General features: G+C 39.4%; 1 protein-coding gene across 3 annotated transcripts in view; it reads right to left on the reverse strand.

Annotated features, from left to right (window-relative positions):
- Positions 1-25,201, reverse strand: part of HNRNPU (heterogeneous nuclear ribonucleoprotein U) — a 296,525-nt gene that overhangs the window by 266,269 nt on the left and 5,055 nt on the right. Inside the window, exons 4-14 of one of the 3 annotated variants that reach the window (XM_073338283.1) lie at positions 24,007-24,146; positions 22,241-22,340; positions 20,854-20,966; positions 20,150-20,413; positions 19,735-19,854; positions 19,019-19,147; positions 18,460-18,628; positions 17,693-17,938; positions 16,979-17,172; positions 14,933-15,004; positions 13,431-14,553 (exon numbers count right to left, since the gene is read on the reverse strand). In XM_073338283.1, coding sequence (XP_073194384.1) covers positions 14,500-14,553; positions 14,933-15,004; positions 16,979-17,172; positions 17,693-17,938; positions 18,460-18,628; positions 19,019-19,147; positions 19,735-19,854; positions 20,150-20,413; positions 20,854-20,966; positions 22,241-22,340; positions 24,007-24,146 — 1,601 coding nt within the window. In that variant the 3' untranslated portion in view covers positions 13,431-14,499. Of the gene's footprint in view, positions 1-13,430; positions 14,554-14,932; positions 15,005-16,978; positions 17,173-17,692; positions 17,939-18,459; positions 18,629-19,018; positions 19,148-19,734; positions 19,855-20,149; positions 20,414-20,853; positions 20,967-22,240; positions 22,341-24,006; positions 24,147-25,201 lie in introns of those variants that run through there. The other 2 variants (XM_073338284.1, XM_073338285.1) reach the window with 2 other exon arrangements.

Raw genomic sequence — 25,201 nt, forward strand, 5'->3', positions numbered from 1 at the left:
CCATGATTTTATTATTAGCTGTTGTAAAAACAAAAACTGCAAACTGTTCAATGATCTAAATTTACTCACCTGAGTCATCCCATTGAACTCAATGTGGCAACTCAAATGTACAAATCTTGGTCGGAGCGACACCTTAGTTTTCATGATGGATTATTTATTTGAATTACAGTATTGCTTAATAACACTTATGCTTCAGAGTAGTAGCTGTGTTAGTCTGTATCAGCAAAAATAACAAGGAGTCCTTGTGGCACCTTAAAGACTAACAAATTTATTTGGGCATAAGCTTTTGTGGGTTAGAACCCACTTCATCAGATGCTTGGAGTGAAAATACAGGAGCAGGTATAAATACATGAAAGGATGGGAGTTGCTTTACCAAGTGTGAGGTCAGTCTAACGAGAAATCAATTAACAGCAGGATATCAAGGGAGGAAAAATAACTTTTGAAGTGTTGAGAGTGTGACCCATTACAGACAGTTGATAAGGTGTGAGTAACAGTAGGGAGAAATTAGTATTGGGGAAATTAAGTTTAGGTTTTGTAATGACCCAACCAGTCTGTTATGGTGGTTGCCTTGTAGAATTTACAACCTAGATGAGATAAAGGGTAGGGGGACCAGATGTCACATACAAGCCAATAGATCATCATTGTTCAGAGTGGTTGGTTATTTTTTTTTTGTTTTGTTTTTTAAAGGGGGGTTTTGCTGGGAGGGAGTTAGCTAAATGAAGTTGGAAAAGGAAGAGGGGACACACTGAAGAGGGAAGTAAGTGGAAAAACAGGAGGAGGGAGTGAAGAAAGGAAAGGAGCATGAGTTAAGTTGCAGTGAAAAGGGGGATGGTTTGGAACAGGCAGAAGAGGGGGAAGAATATTCAGAGTGAAAACTATAGAAAGCAGAAAGCCCTCTGACATCATCTGTGTCTCAAAGTGCCTGCTGCAGCTGTTTCTGTGTCAACAATAGAAAATAAACTGAAAGTGATTGGTCACAATGTACTGCTGCTGAAAGGGCTGCTGGGCTGAGGGACAGGAAGAGAGAGGCTGGAGGTTATGGAACCTATGCCAAAATACTTAGGAAGAGTTCTTTGTAAGTTCCCTATTATATCCTAATAGGAACTATTTATCACCATGGCAATTGATTAACTTTATTTTTCCAAAAAATACATTTAAAATTAATGAGCCATGCTCTTAACAGCTAGCACTAGTAACACACATGGTGTGTGCACTAGCAGCCTACTAATCCAGACCCTATTGTACCTTATCTATTTAAGACTATGGAGCTAGGGGTCTCTATAATGAGAGCTAGCACAGCTATCTTTGTACAAGCTGGGGAACCTCTTAGTCTCTAAGGTTCCACAAGTACTCCTGTTCTTCTAGCTCTACGTGTAGCTGTGGGTTTTGTGGTGTACATGAGATCTGTTTCAAATGTCAATTCTGGCTGTATTAAAGCTATGGCAGTTGTCACTCTAGAAAATCATTGGTTTCAGTGTCATGTTTGTATATGGGCTACCACATTCATATCAAGTGTGAAGATTTTAGCTTAAGTGCCTTCTACATCAAACATGAGGGCTTACTCAGTCCTGTCACCTTTACAGCTTTGAATCAAGTGTGCAACTAGTTAGTGACATAGATGATTTTTTTAAAGACATTTACCTCTATACACAAGCTAGTTATATTGGGTTAATATGATTGCTAACCCTGTTTTTTTGTTTTTTTTTAAATTGCCAGGGGCCTAAACTGATTGTCTTCCCATAACTAGCCTGTAACACTTTTGCTATGTGAATAGGAGCCGCTAGCTGTAACTCTGCAGCTCATTTGATCAGTCCTCCTTCCCTAGAGCTCTCTGGAACATCCTATTTACTGTACAGAGAGTTCCCATAGGATATGTACATGGTAACATGGGGCAATGCTCTAATTCCCACTGAGGCAATACAGGATAGCTGCCTGGATTTTGCCAGAACACACAAACACAGGCACCATGAACTGACACATGTCACCACCAAATCCTGCTACAGTAGAATCTTCAGCAGATGTCACAAATAGCCTGCTACCTCCCCCAATTACCCACAAGTAGCGGGATTCTTTTAGAGGAGGCTGCTCACAGGTCAATCTGTCTTTAATTAGAGTATATTTATGGCTCCCTGAAGCAGCAGGGATATATAAGTAAAGCTCATCTCCCTGTAGATCAGTATAGAAAGGCTGGTCTTACTGTTAAGGCATTTGACTAGGATGCCAGAGATCAGAGTTTAATTCCTGGCTCTGGCACAGACTGTATGACTGTAGGCTTGTGCATCTGTGAAATGGAAATACTGATACATGTAATCAGATAGGGAAGTAGTAATTGTGAGATGCACAAATGCTATTGTGATGCAGGGGAAGATCACCACTGTACAATCATCAACCCCCATGAAGACAATGGATGCCATCATACCACCCAAGGCAACCAAATACCATGTCACGAAAAGACTCAGGTACAGCAGAGGACCCCCTAGCCTTTCCCCTCCACAGCAATGCACAACACTCCTATAACACATCAGCAAAATTTGTCAGAAGTGTTTGGAATCCATATTAGATCCAGTCCAGAGAGCATGATTTTTGAACGCCACCTTGTACCATTCCACCAGATGTGGTCTGCCATGACATTTTGTACAAATGGGTCTAGAGGCTCATCACCCATGGCTACACCCTAGCCACCCACCGTTCCCCATCCCTCTTCAGGGACTCTTCTCACAAGAGCCTATTACAAACAGAAGGGGTCTTAATGCTTTATTTAGGAACCACAGAGGAGGTTCCATCAGAGTTCAGGGGAAGAGGTTTCTACTCCCAGTATTTCCTGATTTTAAAGAAGAAAGGGGTCTTCATCCTATCCTAGATCTGAACAAATTCAACAAATATATACACCATCTAAGGTTCAGGATAATACTGTCTTCATTATTCCATCTCTCCAAGCTCAAGACTGGTTCATGGCTCTCAAGCTGTGTATTTCCATATAGCTATCCATCCAAAACCCCAGGAAATAGCAAAGATTCACAGTGTCCCAATCTTTACCAGCAGAGGGTTCTGCCCTTCAGACTCTCCACAGCACTGAGTATTCACAGAATGCCTGGCAGTGTATTTAAGGAGACAGAATCCACATCTACGTGTTACTGGACAACTGGCTGATCAGAGGTAGGTCCCAACAGGAGACTGCAGCAGCCTTGGAATGCGTCCTTTCCCTGTTCTCTCAATTTGGAATCCTTGTGAACTACAAGAAAGTTTCCCTTGTACCATCACAGACAACAGAGAGCATAGGAGCTGTGACCAACTCCTGCTTGACAAGAATTTATCTCCCAGAGGACAGATTCTGGTTGCTCTAGTTGATGGCAAGCAACCAAAAATCAAATCCAACAACCATGCATGCATGTGAGTCTCGGACTCTTAAGCCACACATCAGCGTATATATATACACACACACACATAACCTCACTTGACAGACTTCACCTGCAACCTTTACAACTCTGGCAGAGGTCTATAGATTACACATCCAGACATCACATGATCAAGACAGTCACAGACCCATCTCAAGTCCTGCAAGAGCTCACTTGGAGGGTAGACCCAATGAACATACAAAAAGGGGTACCCATTCTCTACCCCCTTCCTGAGAATGGCACTTATCAGACACTTCAGGAACAGCCTTGAATGCCCATCTGAATCATGGTGCATGGAACAGGGTCTCAGGACAGTCAAACTATATATGAACATCCTATAGCTGAGAGGCATCACAGTGACCTGCATAGCATTCTTGCCTGCTCTGTGGAACACCACTGTGCAAGTCCCCATGGCCACAGTGCATTGTATAAACAAGCAAGGAAGTGCTCAAACTTCCCCTCTGCCAAGAAGCCATCAGGCTCTAGCTATGATGTTCTCAACAGAATAACCCTGCTGGCGCTACATCTCTCAGGCATCAACAATGACATAGCCAGCTTTTTTAGCAGAATGGATAGTTGTTGTGGAAGTCCATCATACAGCCAATATTCCACCAATGGAGGACTCCCATAATAGACTTGTTTACCAGAGGACACCAGCAAATGCCCAATTTTTGCCCCAGATGGGTGTGAACCTGGCTTTGTTACCAGATGCCTTTCTCCATCGGTGATCTCAAAAACTCCTATAACTTTCTGCCAATTTCCCTGATCCCCAAGATCAGATGGGACAAGGTTACATCATCCTGAGACCCCCCCCCCCTTATTGGCCAAGGCAGTTCTCTCTATCAGGCTATTGCTAATGTCCAGGAGGCCTCCCATTCACCTCTCAAGCAGCTCAGACATAGTATCTCTGAACCAAGGTCAAACACTGCCCCCAGACCTGCAGTCATTGCACCTGACAAATTGGGTAATAGCTGATTCAGTGCTATTGACAGAGATTGGTCCCTACAGATTCAGGGAGTTCTCATACAAAGCAGGAAACCTTCCACCAGGAAGGCTCACGCCTTGAAATGGAAAAGATTTTCCACATGGGCCCCCCAAAACAATCTAGTACAAGTAGCAGACCCAATACTTAAGATCCCCAACTAGCATTTAACTCCTCAAAATTCATGTTGCAGCAATATCAGTGTGTCATGTTCTGGTACAATCATATTCGATCTTTGATCCGCTAGTATCTAAATTCCTTAAGGGCCTCCTTCATTCTTGCCAGCTGGCTAGAGATCTAACTCCTACCTTGGATTTCAATATCATCCTCCTAAAACTCATGGAGTTGCTCTTTGACCCATTATTGGGGTGCTCAATACACCACTTGACCATCAACATGGTTTTTCTGGTGGCCATTGTCACAGCTCTCAAGGTAATTTCAGCTTTGACTCCTTCATGGCCTCATTGAGGACACCTCAAACAGGTCTAAGGTCTCTAGCCATCACCTTTCTCAGGACAAGAACTCACATTCCTCTCCCTCCAGACCTGGGATTTAGGCTGTAATTCTTATTGCCCTCCAATGCAATCACCTCAGCAAATTTGAGTTTAGATCAACACTGGGTGTCCTCTCTCAGGGGGAAATGACCAACAAACCTTCATAAAACAGAAGATTTGATTTAGAATAAAAGTATGACAGAGAATACTTATCTTGAAAACAATGAACAGTTTATACACGTGCCTGTTTTACCAGATGCCAATCATCTTCCACATGGAGACCCTGGTTGGTTTAAACTTTTTCAAGCCCTTTCTGCAAGGTCTGTCCCTCTTGGTCACAGTATTGTATCAGTTCTTGGATTGTGTGAGACTGCCTCCTCTCTTCTGGATCAGGATGCCCACTTTATACTGTAGTCAGTTATTTGTTTGCTGAGTCTCTTGAAACTGATCAAAACCAGTACATGCAATTCCCTCCAGGGCATGATACTTCTATAGACTTGTTTAACAGTCTAGGGATTTGCATTAAGTCCCCCCACCCCAATGATTTTAGTTTCTGATAGCTCATTCATACCAGATGACTTCTCTTCAGTTGCTGTATTGCTTGTCTTGTGTCAAGAAAAGAAATTAACTTGGTCCTTTCTGTCTAGTAACAATACAAGATGAGAGAGAAAACTAAGTCACACCTACTGTTCTATAAAAACAAATTAAAAGTTTCTCAATTTGCCACAGCCATCGCCTCAGCAGTCAGTGAGCTTACTCCTCCTTCCATAGGGACACAGGTGGTTGAAACCACACTCAAGTTCATCTCCAAAATTGCCTCTGAATTCTACCTGAACTGATCAGTTACCTTGTCAGTCATCTTCCTGGAGCCACACTTGACACTAGGATAGGAGAAGCTGCGCATACTGTACACATCCAGACCTTTGCTCTAATCTCCCCATCTCTTTGTGGCTATAATCTAGCCCATCAAAAGGCCAAGCTATCTCATCTGAGAACCTCTAAATGGTCCTCACAGTGCATTTCCAGCTAGCCTCTCCCTCTGAATGTCACCAGGACACATGCAGCATCTTCTGCCTGCTTCAGGAATATCCCAAACTCTGAGAGCTGCAAGGCTTGCAATGTGAAGCAATCCACTGACTTCTGTTAAATTTTATGCGTTTGACATGACAGCCAGGTCAGATGCCAAGTTTGGGAGAGCAGTACTTCAATTGCTATTTGACTGATACAGCTGAAACACCACACCTTCCAGGGAGGTTACTGCTTGTCAGTCACCTACAGAGGGATCCACATTAACATATACTCAAAGAACCAGAGTTACTGGACTGTAAATAACTGTTCTTTTTCCTGATCTTAATTTTTAAATTAGTTGTAGTAGTGTAATTCTTGCTGTATTATAGGGGAAGCTGGCAGAGATCCCTATATTTAGGGGCCTAACACGTTCCATTAGAGAAGATTCTTGGGACCTTTTTCAGAGGCCTCATTTCACCTAAAACTTCGGTCCACCTATGTATGTTAGTTAGGGCTTCAAAAATGTCACACCCTAAGAACCATAGTTAGGTTGACCTAAGCAAGGCATGGAGGCGGCTAGCTCAACAGGAGGATTCTTCTATTGACCTAGCTACCACCTCTCAGAGAGGTGGTTTAACTAGGACAGAAAAACTTCTTCCATCAACATAGGAAGCGTCTACACTATGACGCTGCAGCAGCACAGTAGCTGTGCCACTGTCAGAGCACTAGTGTAGACATAGTAAGAAGCTCCAACACTGCCATTGTTTGTAGCAGGTAAAGCTCTCCAGCTAGAGAAGTGGATTTCCTGTATCAAGATTTTGCTGAGATGTAAACTGCTGAAAATTGCCATTTTCCTTCTCTCACTTTACATAGTGTTGCTCAGGTGGTAGCAAACGGCCAAAATAATACTTAAACAACATTTCAAAGCTGGGCTTATGCCACTACTAAAGCAGCAGAAGTCATTACACTGAGAATGCCTGGGAGCTGCCGGGCAGCTATAGCCGGGGGAGCCAGGGTGGGCTTCCCCACGATCCAGCACATGGCCGCAGCTGCCCTTATTCCATCCCTGAGGACACCACATGGGGCAAGATTTCCCTCAATGCCCAGATATTGGAGAAGAGTCATGCTAGGCCAGACTCAAGCCAACCACTCATTGGCCCCCAACAGTTGATTCCCCCACTTCACTCCCAAGATAACAGTCTTCTGATGCTCCCTGTTAATGTTATTAGCCCAGTAGTTCAAGTCTGTGTTGCAATGCTGAATATTCAAGATTGAAACCCTGACGATGATGCACAATAATTTTTTTTTTAAAAGAAAAAAATAAAGACTGAAAATTTCACACAAGAAACTACACTAAAAGAATATTTTTGTAAAGTCAAGCCCTTGAAAGTTAGGAAATGCCAGCATTACAGCCCCCTTGGGCATTGCATTATAATAGTCACTAGTTACATGATCACATACAATCTTTCCTATAGGACCCCTGTCTCATTCACTGCACAGGATGGAGATGCAAAGGGCAGAATTAAAGATATACAGGCAACCATGTATCTGGCATTTCTTATCTTTCCAGTGCTTGACTTTGCAACCTAAATATTTCTAAAAATAGGAAGGGGTTTTTTTTTTGTACCAATAGTATATGATATCTACAAGCACACATATAAAGCCTGATGCTGCACAGACATGCAAAGCCAATGAGATTATTCAAATGAGCATAAGTCTGTTCCTAAATTTTTATAGGATCAGGTCCATGTTCTGGAAATAAAAGTTTGCCAGTTTAAGGGAGCTTATACTTTTGTCTAAGAAAATACTAAAAACAAAATTCAGTGGTGACTATATCCATGAGTTTTTTCCAGAGCAAAAGTATTTCTAACTACTAAAAGCAGCTGGTACATTTCTCCCCCACTCTTGTCATAAAAGCAAAGTTTTTCTACAGGGGCTGATGTATTTTACCAGTTTATCTAAAGATGAACAGCAATGCCTTCTTTGTAAAAATCAAATTAACAACAGAATATATACAGACTACTTATAAAGAAGTCCATATGAACAATTTCTTTTTTAGGTCCTGATTGTGTGAAGACTTACACAGATGCTTAACTTTAAGCATGTGAGTAGCCCCAGTGGAGTCTCTTCGGCGTATTCTGGGCACTGTTTACTTTAAACTAGTCTTTCGGATACCCATGTTCATATCAGAATATTTAGAACATGCCCCTCACTCCAGCCTTGGTCTTACACCTGTCCCCTGCAAGTGTGTTTCCATAGGACACTGTGAAAGTTTCTGAGTGTGAAAGAGCCCATGGAAGAACGAATGCAGCTTAAAGCTACAAAAACTCTAATGCCACTTTATACTACAAAAAGGTATTTTTCCACCAAAGTAGCTAGCACATAAAATCCTACTATAGATGGGCCAAAGCATAGCTTTACCTTAATGTAGTTGGGATGAGATAAACCCTAGACTTCCCATTATAGTTCACCGTTACCAGCTACATCAAGGAAAAACTACAAGTAGCCCCATCAACACTAGAATTTTACAACATCTTAGCTCTCTTATTGTAAACTTCATCTATTTTTCCTAGACAAGGCCTCAGTTGGTGATACTCACCATGTGGAGACCCCCCCAGCACATGAAGGCACCTCTAGAAGATGCAGGGTAAGAGGCATCATGCCACCGAGGTGATAACCATACCCTTAGTCCCCATTTACCATCCAATGAGGTCCAAAGTAATTCTTTTTATACTGTGATTGCTCATCTTTACCACCACTCCTACCACAGTGTAAACAGTGGTTACAAAACATTTGCAAAGGTATTCTTTTTAAAGAAAGTTGTCAGAGCTATTTTATCTCATACAATTTTAATACTATTCACTTATTTTCAAAGAATTGGCTCAACTGCTTTTCCTCTCCTTAACCAGAAAGGATTAAAAAATGGCTTGTACAATATTGGGACAAGGAGTGGTAAAGAAGAGGTTACTGGGAAACACCTGTTGAAATGAAAAAGAGTTTTGTTCCTGGTGTTCCACTTTCAAAAATATCTATTAAGAATTTTACTACAGTAGCTACTTCACTAAGTGAAAGTGTTCAAGCAGCTGCTTGGTGTTTATTCCGGTGGTTTCCTGCCACTCCCAATGTTTGTGAAATGGAAGACTACAGGCAAGAGGTCAAATGAAAATTCATTACTGTCCACAATCACTTTTCCAGTTGGCTGATTCTGTACAACTGTTACAGCCCCCAAAAGGCCAGTGAATGGACAGCTGCTGCCTCAATCTCTGAGTAGATGAAGGAGAAGCAGCTATATAAAACTGGGAAGCACCATGGCTTAATCGATCTTGCAATAAAATACCCTCTCCTCCTCCCAACCAACCACATGCAACCAGTTGTGTAGGATTTAAGTGAACTTTGCATCACAAAAAAGGGCTGTGTGCTGAAGAGCTAGCATGCTTCCTTTAACCCCACCATAGCTGGTGTGGTAACACCTTTACACTGCAAAGCAGCACTCCTCAATTTCAACTTTCCCTCCATAAGCTTTTCCTGGCATCTTCCTAATACCCCTCTCCCCTCAAACTACCACTAATGGACTACATTACCTTTTGTTATTCTTAAAACATACTCCACTGGCCCTAACCCAAACTAGGCTTCTAGCACACTTTTAAGTGGCAGTGGGCACTCCAACTTCAGGCTGCTACGCCTTGTAGTATTATCTAAGAAATACATGCTCTGTTATGGACTTAATTTGATTTCTCCTAACCGGATTTGAAGTTGTGCCATTAGAAAACATTAACTGAGAGATTCCTAAAGGGCTGGGATTTTAAGAAGAGGTATGGACTTCAACAGACATGTCTATCAAACCAGAGGACTCATGCCTCTTTGGGAGAGAGGGATTGTTACAATAAGTACAGATTTGAGATTGCAGAATTGGACTGAATCCACCCCCCCCCCCAATTGAAGCAAGTGGGAAACAGACTCGCTCAAAAGCAACATGTTTTATGTATATTTCAGGAACCAACAAAGTGTTTTATACCAAAATGAAAGGTGTACTACATTAATTCCCACAAGTCAACTGAAGATAAAAGAAAAAGGAGAAAGGAAGAAGAGATTTGCTGCCATTAGGTATGCCAGCAAGCTTAGTCCTTATCTAAACAAGAAAACAAACAGAACTGTAACAGAACATTTAACCAGTAAGCATAGGCCAAGACAAACCCTGGTCAGTGAGCTATTTGTGTTTAGCTCCAAGTCACCTGAATTGTTTGCTGACAGCTATGCTCAGTAATGGTTCTATTTCATAGTGTATACAAGGCCCCAATAGGGCAGATGAGACAAACCAGTCTGGGTTGGGAGCAAGAGAGTGGTCCCAAAAATCTAGTTTCCTATTTATCAGAGTTCAGTTAAAAAAGAAACACACACAGAGCTTATTTCCAAGTCAGGATTTTAAACAGAATTTCAAAAAGGCTTATTTCACACTAACTTCTACTAGAAAAGGAGTACTTGTGGCACCTTAGAGACTAACCAATTTATTTGAGCATGAGCTTTCGTGAGCTACAGCTCACTTCATCAGATGTTTACCGTGGAAACTGCAGCAGACTTTATATACAATTTCTGTGTGTATATAAAGTCTGCTGCAGTTTCCACGGTAAACATCTGATGAAGTGAGCTGTAGCTCACGAAAGCTCATGCTCAAATAAATTGGTTAGTCTCTAAGGTGCCACAAGTACTCCTTTTCTTTTTGCGAATACAGACTAACACGGCTGTTCCTCTGAAACCTAACTTCTACTAGATTTGCTATAAAAGTGTGGTGTAGTAGTACCACCTACCACTTCCCCAGCACATTAAAGAGCGAGTAGTTTCTTAGAGCCACCCATTGTGAAATCTTCAGGGCACAGGGTGCCCACACCAAGTATTTTGGGATGTCTCCTACAATTGCTTTATCACTATGGCTGCATTAGAAAATGCTGGTGGCTGTCCAAGTTCTCTCTATATTGGCAATCCCAGTTTCTGACACAAGTGGAACTCCTTCATTGATGGTACAGAAGACAAAACGTCAGGGTACATTGAAACCAGAAAAGTGAGTGCCCATATTACAGCACCTAGTAGCTACAGTTGAAGTTCTAGTGCAGAGAAGACTCCAGCAATTTTACCAGACAAGTCATTAAAGCTTGGACACTATGTATGGTACCAGAACTGCTAACAGGTGTACAATGAAGCCTTATCTACACACTATTAAGTATACCAGTTACACCATCACTGCAACTCCAGTACTTTTCATGACATGGAAGTAAAATAGGAACCCATTTTATGAGTACTCACAACATAGCTAGCAGCAGTGCAACTGCTATAAAATGGGCACTGTTTTTTCTAGTGTAAACAAGGCCTTATAACATGCCGGTGGTTACTTAATATACCAGATGGCAAGCCCTCTTTGGTGACAGCATACAGCTGTGGTTTATACTCTGCTGAAACACTATTACTTTAATCTATCAACCCAACTCCATACAAATTTTCTATTGCTTTTCCTTAGGCATAGGTAAGCGACAAATGTGTTTTTTGCCTTTTTTTTTTTTTGGCAAGTCATTTTGGAAGCAAAGGGAGGGAAATAATCACATTTTTGTAACCCAAGAGACCAGTAAATGGGGGGGGGGGGAAGGGAGTAATAATTACATTCTCTCTTTTCCATCTCTCATGAATGTGTTCTCTTTAATTTCTTTACTCAGACTAGAAATTTAAATGCAGAAAGTGTGGTAACAGTCATATGAGAGTCTCTATGACCTAGCTATATTTAAATCCAACTTAGTTTCCATTTTCCCTCTCCAGTTAACATTCCAGCTTCATACACTACTTTAGCCAGCCCAATAAATGTATACACATTTTTTGAACTTTCAACAAGATCCCCTAAAACTATAGAAAAAGCCTCTCCTTTGCTGGCTAATAAAAAAAAAAAAAAATCTATTTAAGACTAGAACTTTGTAATCAAAGTAAAGAATCAATTTCTGTAAGTTTTAAACAAGTTTGCATTTTTTGATGGAGATTTCTAAAATCTAGATTAATAGTAAAAATGGCACAGCTATAAGAATCAGAAGAGATGTCAAGAGTCAGCACCTCTTATACCCATGCTCAGATCTTAAGCTAATTAGAGATGTTTGTTCCTACAGCTCAGAATTTTTAGAGAAATCATTTTTACTGCATATGTAGTCTTCAATACTACTGAAATTGCAGCATGCTCAAAGGTATCTTACATAATCAGACTAGTTTTCTAAATGAAAACAATCCATGTCTACTTTTAAAATACATGCTGATGTTTTGTATTTAAGACCAATAGAAGGAAAATCATATATATAGCAAAACATGGAGACAGAACAAGAAGTTAAACAGTACTAGAGAAAAATGGTGTCGTCTCAGACCACTCAAAATGCTTGATTCCCAGTCAATGAGGGATACTGTGGTTACAGAGTTCCCATTTGGCTTCAGTGACTAGTGTCTTTATGGGAAAAATTGGTTAATGATTAATAAATTTGTCTTCCCTCAAAGCAATTTTATTACTACTACTTACCACCACCTCAGGGAAGAGTGTGTGCGCGCACGTGTGGGGGGGGTTATTAGTACTCAGTTGTCATCTGCTGCTATGGCTACAAGTTCTTAACAATGAAACAACTGAAGTATTTTCAAACTTCAGCATTACACAGGACTCCTTTTACTAGCCAAGTGACATTTTAAATTAAAACTGTTTTGTTCAAGTGCACCACACTGCCTCTACATCGGGACAGAGGACGTCAGTTTCTGCTATAATGGTTTTAGTTTTAAACACTAGAACATGGTGATCCAAGTCCCTAGCTCTTTGTTCTAGTGGTAAGGTGTATTAATTCTAGCTTTAGGTCAATAGTATCTATCTTGCCCATATAATATGGCCTATGCAGGCCAAGAATTAGCTAGCAATAACATTACAACAATTGTATATATGCTTCTAATTGAACACGGCTGTTAGAGTTGGCCTTGGTTTTCTTCCCTCCCTATTTTCTATTTCACAGCAAGAGTGGGATTTCTTTAAACGGATTTACACAGCAGTCAGTACAATCCACATCAAAGGCTAAATCTTTACATATTAGTGAAGTAGATTGTGGAATTATACATGGGATGTATATTTTCCATATTAGGTCTCCTCAACCCCAGGACATTCAAATATTTGATAGACTAGTTAAGAGGCAGTCCTTTTTTTTAAAAAAAGACTCTTCCTTCAAGATCGGTGGAGGGTTTAAGGATCATATGGTAATGTTAGCTCGGAACAATTTACTGTCATATGGAAGTTTAATGAAAGACTTTGTCAGCTAGGTTAACATTTGTCTTATGAGACTGAAATGTAGTTCCTTTACAAGCAAGTTTACAAGCAAGAAAATCCCACTTCAATATTTCTACTATAGCAGCCACCAGTTTTCACTTCAGTGTTTTTAGAGTGTACAGAGTAAAGAATTGGAGCTGTCCAACAGAATAGTTTGTACATTTTCTTCTTCCTCTGAAGAGTTTTAAAAGGGATTTTAGACCTTGATGGCGAGAATCCCAAAACAAGAGTAAAATGAATTTATTTTATTGCAAACAAACGTCTAAAGTTAAATTTCTCCACCTACTTTTTTAAAGAGAGAAAGGAATCAGCAGGCTAAGGAGATACACCCATTTGAGAATTGACATGATTAAAAATTAGATATAAAATGGGTGACTCACAGTTTCATTAGCTTACAAAAATGGTGGAGTAACTACTACAAGCACACTAGGTATACAGTATTTTGGGGGAAAAGGGTTATACAGACACACAGCTAACTTCATATAGATCCCATTAGACAACTGGATTTACAACAAGTTTTGTTTAATAAGAAATGGGCAAAGCCAGCTTCTTTTCAGAATCAAAATGCAGAACAAATGGAAAAGAATTCATGGTGTTGTACCTTCACAAGTTTGAGCCTTCACAATTAATGCAACCAAGTTTTACACTTTAAGAGCTCTTCTACATGCACTCCACCTTCACTATTTAGCTCCAGGTTTCCTCTTTGCACCCCGTTTTGCTGAACTTCAATGTTATAAAACCTTTCTAGTTATTGCCAAAAACTTTTGCTTTCCCACTCCCTCTACCCAGAAGCCATATAGAGAGGATGGAGTGTAATATGAGCATTACATAGTCTCATGATATCCATGAGGGCCACTATGAGCCTCCACATGAATCTGGTTGCTAACATTTCTATTCAATTGTGACAATGACTCACGACTGTTTCCTAGAAATTGGGGGAGGGAGGAAAAAGGAGAAAATTCTTTAATAAAAAGACACCAGGTACAAAGCAACGTTTTACTTTTGTTGTGGTAAAAAAAAAAAAGTCACATTTTACAGATAAAATGTAGAACCCTGAAATACTGACACATTCTCTTATCGTGCACAATGCTGAGGTTCTCTTACGAATCACTTTAAAACTGCAATTAAAAATGTACAAAAAAAGAAAAAGAAAAAAAATCAACCCACAAAGCTTCTAAAAAAGGAACCCGCAGGCACTTCCTCTTGTGGAATGTTTAAAAAGTTAGCCTACTAAAGAAAAACAGTCGACTTCTTGTGAAGGTTTTGGAGAAATATGTATCAGTTCGTTTATTTGGGTATTCAATAATATCCTTGGTGATAATGCTGACTCCATGGCTTCTGACCCCAGAATTGCTGCAATAGATGGGATAAATAATTAATTTTGAATTGTAACCAGACATTACTCACAGCTCACTTTCCTACATTAAAAATATTTACAAGGAAATTAGATGACACCTAACTAAACAGGGAAGATTACAACTTTTCAGTTAGCAGTAATATCTAAAATGTGTAAGAAACAGGAAGTTTCATATTGTTTAATGTAATGCCATATTGAGAAGAAACCAAATATACTGACAGACATGACAACCAATAAGCCACAGCTGAAATGCAAGATATCCTAGACTTTGCCCAGCATATCTCCTAGACTTTGAGACAACTTTGCACAGCATTTTCACACATGTAAATGAGCCAATTCCTAAGGACTTAAAGAAAAGTCTCAGAGGTTACTTACACCCTGCTGCCACTGGTTGTAGCCCTGAGATTGGTTTTTGTAGCCACGATTATTTCCCCTTCCTCTGAAATTCTGTAACAAGAAGGTGTTTTAGAACACAACTGCATCTGTTGTAGGCCACATTCCAGAAGGGTATGCATGAGAATCCAAGACTTACCAATGCACCTGTCATGGTACAAACCTTGCAAAGACACTGAAAAGCTCTTAAAATGCTTACACTTCTCTCCATTGTTTCAGAGATTTATATTTGGTGAGGGTTTTGGATTGGATAGGTTTCATAAGCCAGTAGTTCTCAAACTGCTGCTGCTGGTCTGAAGAACTGACTAATCCAGTTTTGACTCGTTTCCAGCTGGCTAATTCTATTAAGACAACTATAAATACAAATAATGCTCCCATTCTTTCATGTAAGCAACTGTTGCAGTCACCACAAGGCTATTTTGTGATCAGACAAAGATATGGTTCATTTAATAATGAATGAATGAGAGAAAAGGTGGTGCACAGAGTTTGGGATACAAGCCACACTATGGAAGTGTACTTAAGAATTTTCACTATATTGGAAGAAATGCAGCAATCTGGCTTAACATAAGTGTTTGGGAAGTTTGTCAAGTCAGTCTATTAGCTTGGGCTCCATCTGCTGGCTCTTTGACAGTCTAGATAATCCAACCTAACTTTTGAATGCCTCTACTGAAATTTGTCCATTAGAAAAAGTAGCAATTAAGTTCCTGGTGCTGTTCAGATCCCAAACAGCTATTAGGAGATCCTCAAAATACTTATGGAACATGATGTCTAGATGAGGAAGTTTCAGCTTGAACACCTGTTCCTTTGCTTTTCAGTTAGCATTTCATTAATACATTACAAGAATATCTGGATGACTTACTACAGCCAGACAATAGATAGTGCTATTTGCCATTTGGAATAACAAGGAACCAATGCTTTCACTACTTATCCTCACTAACCTGCCTAAATGAATGCACTGTGCTTAACAGATGTATCATGTACTAGATCAGCCCCCAAAATTGGGATACATTTGTCCTCCCACATCATACAAGTGACATGGCCAGTCATAAGGAGGTCCCATGGCCACCCCCCAAACCATGAGCAGTGTACACTTTGGGTTGTAGTGCTTGAAGCAGTTAAAATTTGTATTTCTTTTTGCACCCCTTTTCTTACTAAAAAGTTACTCCTTCAGTTACATTTCACTTTACTTGCAATAATGTGAGGGGAGCCTTGCATATCTGTACATCTCGGGAGCTACCAGGGACTGTGAAACATGGAACACAGTCCCTAGTGTTATTTTTCAAGTCTTGGTAGTCTGGATATGGTAGCTCCTCTAGTTTTGAGCCTACATATGCCTCCAGATATTCCATAAAGCAAGTACATTCATTTACTGGGTTACTGCTATTAAAGTTGTGAAAATGCTCTCTCAGTTATGTATGTTTTCAGGAGCATTTTACACAGGTGCTGTCCCTTTCACTTAACAATTCTATGTCAACATTTCTATTAAATCAGTTAACTGTTACCTTTCCTCCTCAGGTGTGGCAGGGGCACACAAGCCATGAACTGCCTTAACTGCTGTTGGGCACCAAAGAACTAGCGGTGGAAGAGCAGATAGTGAAGTACTTAGACTAGTGCTTCTAGCTTTCACAACACATGGAAAAAATCTCGTGGGAACATAATGAAAAATTCTGCTGCAGTGCGCTTAGACTGCAAACACAAGAGCTTTAAATTTCTGATTTAACAGGAGCAAGCAAAGGCGTAAAGTCTTGCCAATTATACCAGATGCATTAGCTCTAAGCACATTTAATAAAGGTTTGGTACCATGTGTATTAGCAAGCATTCTAGATGCTTGCACCAATATTAAAGTAGACAGGCCTTTTAACACAAAAGCTCACCATACCACTATCAAAGGAGAGTTGTTTTTAAAACTGTGAATCAACATGCTTCAACCTGCAAATTTGTAAATTACTACTGTAACCTTTCAAGTAAGAAATTGCCTTAAATACCTGGTAAGTCAGCTTTAGCACACCTACAGAATGCATTACCTACCTGGTTGTAATTCCCCCTGTTGGGCATTCCACCTCTGTTATAGTTTCCTCTGTTTGAGTAACCACCTCTGCTTGGAAAGACAGGACCACGAGGATATGGATAGCCAATTGCCCCACTGCCACCACCACCGCCACCACCTCCTCTCTGAGGCATATTGCCACCTCTCCTGTTGTATCCACCACGGTTCCCTGGGACTGTGGAAAGAAAAAATAAAAAACATGCATTTGTTTGACAGCTCTTTCTTATATGAGAACTATTGTCTGATATAGCTGACATATCTCAAATCCTATGTTTTACACCTACTACATTTTTAAGGAAGATTTGTTTTGCCTAATGGATTTGGATTTCAAGCCCACTGGCTTCAAATGAAAAAGAATGCCTGAATAGGAAATTTCTGATCTAATTGAGTAAAACATCTAGAGACACATCAATGTAGTACAAAACCAAAACACCAAATCCAAATGTGAAAATTCAGAAGCAGTGCCCTTGACAAGCCATATGAATACAGTACAGGATCTCTAGTTCCCTCTAAATTATGGACTAATGTAAGTTAGTTAGCAAACTCTTTTTTAAATGCCTTGACTTCCTCTTCAAGTGTATCTGGAGTTGGAGTCAAGCTTTCCCCAGCATAAAGGTAATGAAACAGCTACAGTCAAAGGTTAACACCAAAGCCAGAAACGCCTATAAAGTTAACAGGTCTGTTTCTAGGCCTACCTCCTCCTCTGAAGTTGCCACGCATGTTGAATCCTCCACGTCCTCTCTGGCCACCTCTGTTAAACTGATTTTTACCACTTTTTTTGTTACTCTTCTTTGAGCCAGTGTTCTGTTTCTTTTCAGGAGGAAGAGACTTTTTACTTTCTTCTTTATATTGTTCCAAGAGCTTCTCAGCCTCCTCTTTCTGTAATTCTACATAGGTTATTTCATCAAAACATTCTGCTACCTCCGGCAGTGTGAAGTTTCCTATAAAGGAGAAAACCCTGGATGTTCAGAATACCCATTCAGATACAATAAAACCCTTTACTCACTCCTCCTACAACAGCAGGGACAAAATTCCAGAAACCGAATCACTGAATATGAAGACAAAACTGAGGAGTGGTAAGTGAAGCAAACAGTCCACCAAGAAGTTGCTAACACTATCCAAAGCTAGAAAATATTCTGCCTATTAATTTTTTGAACCCTGCACTCAGAGCAAACATCAATGTCTGCCAAGCATGTTTAATGTTTTTTTTAATAGGGCACTTTATGCCACGACAGCTTTGTGCATCTGCATGGAGCATATCAGCATGACTGAGTAGTGTTAAGGACTGCAGCAGAGGGAACACACAATATAGTGTTGTCTTACAAAGCTATGATAGTCTTCCAGTTTCTAGGTTTTAGTGTAACTGTTTTAAGGTAAGCAAATTTGAATTCTAAAAATTTACATTATCCCTTTAAACAGATACTCAACATCCTAAAACACAGTATAGGATTATGTTCCATGCCTTTCATTTTGAGAACTGCATGCTCTGGAAGATCTTTTCCCTCCACCTCTGCCTTCTTTTGTGTTCTTTGCTTGTAGTCTTCATCTTTTGGGCAAACAACAACTGCTTTGCGCTGGAAGCCTGCAAACAGGCACATTTTTCTCCTCTGCGCAGCTGCAGACACATTTGTCTGAAAAAAATGCAGTAACTTACTACACGTAGCTGTCATTGTCAGAACTAAAGGAAGTTAAACTTATGGTGTATAAATTTCATCTCTACAAGAGCTTGCAATGACTTTTACATGTAAGTGGAAGGAAAGATGTAGCATGGTGCAACTTTACAAAATCTTACTCTTTTTGGATGTGAACACTATTTCCCTCAACACCCCACAATTTTGGAAAAATTGTAGATGATATATGAAGTGATTAAAAATGCTTGTCGTACAATTCAACCTTTGGCCTCCTCAATGAGGTAAGCAGGAAAAGTGGTAGAGCACAACAGCTGCTAGATTCTAAACCTGAATCCCACTTAGTTATTTCCATTCTAATTTAAAATTAATTTCATACTCTGTAGCTTATACCTGATCCAAAATGAAGTTCCGCTTCTTACGAGCGGCAATCTCAATGAACTTGCCAAGACACTGCGGAGCTCTCTGCAACAGTGTGTTAAGTTTTCCAGTGTCAGCCATCTGCCTCTTAAAACCTGCAACCTACAGAAACATATTTTCCAAAGTTATAGTAGTACCGATCTGGTTGCTGACCTATTCCTTTGTTAAGTGCTTTTATCTGACATTGAAGACTTAATTTTTTTAAGACAAGTGAACCCCTCAAAACTCATTTGAATTGGTGTTCTTAACATCATCCCACAAAAGGAATGGTAATTCTTTAAAAAGTGTGCTGTGGCAAGTGAGCAATATTTCTCTTTATAATCACCACAGACATCATGCAAAAGCAATAACTACTACATTAAAATCCATGTCAGAATTTAGAGGTGTAACCCATCCTCAAAAAGTAATACAGGACTAGAACAAAAATAGACAGACATTTCATAACTAGCAGGTCAACCAAAGAAATCTGATTTCTACTAAGAACATATACTACATAAGCTTTAGAAGCCTGCTGTAATTCATGCTATATTTACTTTGTTTAATCAAAATTCCTTAAGGCTCCCAAAAGGCAAGGAACTAGTCAATACTTTGTGAACTTAAATATCAAATAGTATGGGAATGAAAAAAAATCCAAGTAACCTTTCAACTTTTATAAGTCTACGACAGACCTCAGTCCTGCCACTACTTACCATCATTTTGTCCATAATAGTATTTGTTCCAAGGATATTGTATTTTCCAGGGTTTTCTGCTGCATGTTTGGAAACCCATGTCGTCTTCCCAGCTCCAGGCAAGCCAATCATCATTACCACCTATTATGACACAGTTTAGATGTTATAGTTTAAGTGGAAAGCCAAATTAGAAGCTGTGCTAACTGGCAGCTTATCAAAAAATGCTGCCATATCATGCCAATTATTGCTTTAATTGGTTCATTTAGTTAAAATATGGAGAAACATTAGAACGGGTCCAAACAAACTGGTAAACTTCATAGAATGGCCAATCGTAAATTACCCGTTTTAAGAACTAACATCCACACAGATGGCCAAAATGAGTTGTGTAGTAAAATTTTCAATCTGATTACTGCAGTTAGATTAATATCACACTTACTTCACAGTCTCTCTTTTGTTCAGGTCCCTTTGGTCCTCTAACCCGATCTTCTAATGGAACCTTCTGGATGAAGCTATACTCTTCAGGTACGGGAAAGTAGGGTTCATCCTTCTGACCAAAGTTGAATTCAATTGCACAGTTATGGCAGAGAACATGTGGGAAGAGTGGTCGCCCATCAAGAACTTCCTTACTGATTTTGAATGCAACACCAAGATCCTGCCCATTCTTGGAATATGAGAGTTCCACTTCATCGCCTTCAAAATTCTGTTAATACATAAAACTAGTTTAACTTGCACTAGTATAAAGACCAAATTAGTAGGAACCCAAGTACTCTGTATATAATCACTTCAAGTTTCCTTTTATCAAGACTTCATGATGGAATCTCAGTTTCCATCTTTTGTCCGCAATACAAGTAACCAAACTTATCTTATTTAAGGTTTTGCTAGACATAAGAAAAATGCAGCCCTTAAGATAAACGTAGATAAAAATTATCAAACTTTGTATAATGTAAATGTCTTCCATGTAGAAAATGGCTTTAACTCAGTTAAAGCAGCATCAAGTAATGTACCAACACTAAGAAAATTAACCAGAATGTTTAAGATAAACTATCTTGCTCCATTTTTTTTGGAATCAGGTCAGTCCTTCCCACATAACTAAGCCAGAAAATTCAAGTTTCAAAAACACAGAAATAGTGGAAAACTTACAGCAAAACACGCAATCACATCATTTTCATCAAACTTCTCACCAAAGTCTTCAGTCTCACAATTGCATGTCTTTATTGCTTTTAGAGAATATCCGTAAGAAAATTCTTCTTCACCTGGTGAAAGACCAGACAACTTAGAGGAAAGCTACAGCAACTAGCTACAATCTTGCGTTCTAGATTACTTACTTTAAAACATTCTAAAAAAAGTTTAAAAAGAGTTTATATTCATTCAAACGAATAGTGCTGTGTCTCATTTTGCAGGTGCTTCACCGTAGGATTATCTAGTAGGCGTTCCAAAATAAGAGGAAAAAAATGCAGCTAGACATCAAAACAAAGAAATCAGATATTCCAAATTACTCAAAGTCTGTCCTTCAGCATTGTTTTTAAATATTTCTAGTCTTAAAAAAAAAAAATTTACACCATAGATTTTATTACATCCTTGAAGTTCTTGACCTTCTCTACTCACTCCAGGTACTGTAGCTCATTATTGAATTCTACCTTACGAACTGTAAAAATGGACTACATCTTTAGTTTTTAAAAAGATATTTGACTTTTACTGAAACGAATTAGGTGGCAGCTAAGAACTATCTTTTAGAAGGAGCCAATACTATCAACAGATACTGCTCCAGATTACCATTTGTTCAATAGCAAACATTTCAACAAGCACAGTAGACATAGGTATGAAAACTGGATCTTACATTCTAATTGTTTGTGCACCAGCACACCTTTAAAAATATTAGTTTACAGCTGCTGCAGCAGAAACAGATGGGAACTCAAACATTATCTACAAAAATGGCACCTCACTAACAATAGTGGGTGTTTAAATATTTAGACAGCAGAATACTAGAAGAATAATTTCCTTTCATCCAGCAGAGTATTCTTTCCTCCTGCCCACTTTCAAAAGTGAAATAATTTTGGTAGAAACATCACAATTCTTTATTTTCCTATTAATAATTCTGAGTGTAATATCTGTGTTTCTTTCTCTGGACTTGTGCCAAGATACTTAGCAATCTGCTCTTCAAGACAGTCTTGTGCTGACGGCACACAGGTTATATGCAGAGCAAAGATTATACAGAATTATTCTACACAGCTGATGTTTTTATCATTAAGAGGGAAGCACAGTTCTTGCAAAGTCAAATAGCCCTTACATCTATAATATTCAAAAACCAGCTTGTTTTGGCTGAAGTGTATTCTTCTTTCAAAGCCACGGTCTTCACAGAATCACTTGATACAATGCCTATCTTACTGTGGTTAAGAGGCATCACCAACAGCAAAAAAGCCTACACAGATTCAGTTACTCCATAAGAAGTAAAGCAGTCATCAAAAACAGGCTGAATGCCTTTTAGATAAGTTTAAGTAATACTGACTGACATATTTTGAAGTCTTACCAAGCAACATTCCACTTGTACTCAGTGACCAGCCAACCCGCACTTCATGAATGTCAATGTCTTTTGTATACAGATGTTTAACAGGAATCTTCTCTGTAACCTGTTTTTAAACAAAAATTGATAAAGTGAAATGAAATATCAGGTTCAAACAAGACAAATTCCTGAAGGAAATATTTTGAAGCCTGTATTAAGAGGTGATGCAAAATATTAAGTATGAATAGGAGCATACCACATTTTCAGGTATGGGAGGGGAGAGAAGGGGAGGGTTGAAGTGGGGAAGAGTTAAGTAGTCTTGAGTTAAAACGTTCTGGAACTACAAGTCAGCTACCAAGTACTTATATCTTCTGGCTAAGGATGTAAAGGTGTGCGTGACTTCAAGGAACTTTGTTTATGGGGAGGTTGGGGCATTTGAAGTACAAGGAGCCCTTTTAACTTTAAAATTAGTATTATGTTGAATACACACACAATCACTCGACTCTTCTGTATGGTAATATGTAAGTACCCTGCATGCATAAGAGAGTGAACTAACAGTACTCTAGCCAATACGATACAGATTAAAGTGCAGTATTACATGAAGAAATTAAGCCAGTGTTTTGATACAACAAAACACTGTTGTAGTGATACAAGGACAGTTTAAAGCTTAACAATATTTCTTTTATAGCAAGCGACTAATAGGCAAATGTTATCAACTTTTGCAGAACCTATTCTTTCTTTAAAGACATATTACTTTTATGATTACAAAGAAAAAAAAACACCCTTAAGTCCCCATAAATGTGTAGACAGCTAGCTGCCACATGTTTGCCGCTGCTCAGAGCTTTGCCAAGCTGTATCAAGTGAAAACCAACTAGAATCCTGTGCTCTTCAAAATCATAAGCAGAATGACACTGACTTGAAGACAGACAAGACAATTGGAGCTGGAGCAGTAATGGCAATGGCAGCAGGCACCAAGAATAATTCATTAAGGGAGCCTGGGTAAAAGGAGATACCCACCCACCAACCCTTGCAGGAGCCAGGAGGCCTAAGGGCACTGGATGAAAGGAGAACAAAAAGCAACTAGAATTGTGCCTGGGGTGCATGCACAGAAAAGGCTTAAGAATTTAAGACATAAGCTGGAAGCAGTGAGCCAAGACAAGGACCAGCACCTGCTGGTAACTTCAGCACCCACCCCTTTCCCAGCAGGTGGGAGGTGCTGGCTTTGTACATGGTTGTGGACCATCTACAGCACTGCTGCTTCTTTCCCCTTCCCACTCTGATCAATGCTGGCTTCAGCTAGGAGACAGAGTCCCGACTATTAGTTGTCTGGTAAAGTTACCAACTCCTGTGGCAGGCATACATGACTGGGTATGGCCAGGAATGAGATTGCTGGGTTAAATTACAATTAAGTACAGTACCATTTTATTCCTTCAGACTGTAGGTGGCATGAAGTGCAATCCTCTTATCTTGGCTAGTTGGCGTTAGATCTAAGTTTTTCAAGCCTTGTTTATAGCTATATGCATGTAAATCGCTGCATTCTGTAGACTCTTCGTATAAAAGGAAGTCATTTTGTCAGTTAAGTTATTTTTCATGTTTTAAATAAAAAGTTCTCTCTACGGACCAGAGGAACAATTTAAAAATCCCTATGCTTTGGATTTATCCCATCTGATGTAGCTACAATTGAATGGAATTATATTTTTGTAAAATTCCAGCTATACCAAGATGAGCAATAATTAAAGTCTTTACACATGCTCAAGATTATTCCCCACTAAAACAGTAATAATAGGATTTACCTTCATTTCAAAGCAGACTTTGCCTGTAGAAACTCCATAGGAGGCTCTCCCTCCAGCCCAGAGAAAGGCAAAACTTTCCATGGTCAGAGAGGAAGCACTAAAACGGTCTCTTGAGATTTTAAAATGTAGGTCGCAGTTATCTGTCAATATAATAAAAATCATACTTTTTACTGCTTTTCATATGTCGTCTGAAATTTAAACAGATTAGTTTAAAACAAATGTTGGGCACTTAAATAGGTGATCTGACTTTCAAAAGTGCCAAGCTGTTGATTACAAGTGGTCTTAGCACTCATGAAAGTAAGCCAATTATTTGGATGCCCGGATATGGCTTTCAGTGTAACTTTCAGGTTTCAAAGTAACAGCCGTGTTAGTCTGTATTCGCAAAAAGAAAAAGGAGTACTTGTGGCACCTTAGAGACTAACCCATTTATTTGAGCATAAGCTTTCGTGAGCTACAGCTCACTTCATCGGATGCATACTGTGGAAACTGCAGAAGACATTATATACACAGAGACCATGAAACAATACCTCCTCCCACCCCACTCTCCTGCTGGTGACAGCTTATCTAAAGTGATCACTCATGCTAAAAAGTTTCGGCATACACCTTTAAGTTACAATTAACTTCAGAAAGTTCTCAGTATTGTTTTCAGTATTTAACTTATTCAGTAAGTTATTCCATATGAGGCATGACCGGAACACAGCTCTCCTGTTCCTGGATATGGACACTTCGATAAGCCAACTGGCTCGCTGAATATTGGTGGTTCTTTCCCAGCTCAAGGTTTCAGATAGCTGATCAACTAGAAAGTCCTGAGGAAGCCTGATGAGTGTTACGAATCAGTGTTACACATTTATTGATGTTTCCCAATTTCCTATAAAAACCTGTTGCTAGTGAGTCTACACGTCACCGTTTAATTTATTTCTATTTACCATATGGTGTAACAAAGTTAACTGTTTACAGGCAGACATCAAAAATAGCCTTAAACACGGATAGGTGCTAACAGTTTATACAACAATATTAAGATACAAACAGAGTACCAAAAGCTATATGTGGGGTGTGTGTGTGTGTGACTGGCTTGAAATTAAGATGGCTACTTGTTAGTAATGTAGACCATTAAAATAAAATACTCCAAATCAGATATTGGTAGCTTACACAGGGAGAGCATGGCAGGAGATGATCCTTCAAAATGAGAAAAAAG

The sequence above is a fragment of the Lepidochelys kempii genome, chromosome 3, assembly GCF_965140265.1.
Source record: "Lepidochelys kempii isolate rLepKem1 chromosome 3, rLepKem1.hap2, whole genome shotgun sequence".
Lineage (NCBI taxonomy): Eukaryota > Metazoa > Chordata > Testudines > Cheloniidae > Lepidochelys > Lepidochelys kempii.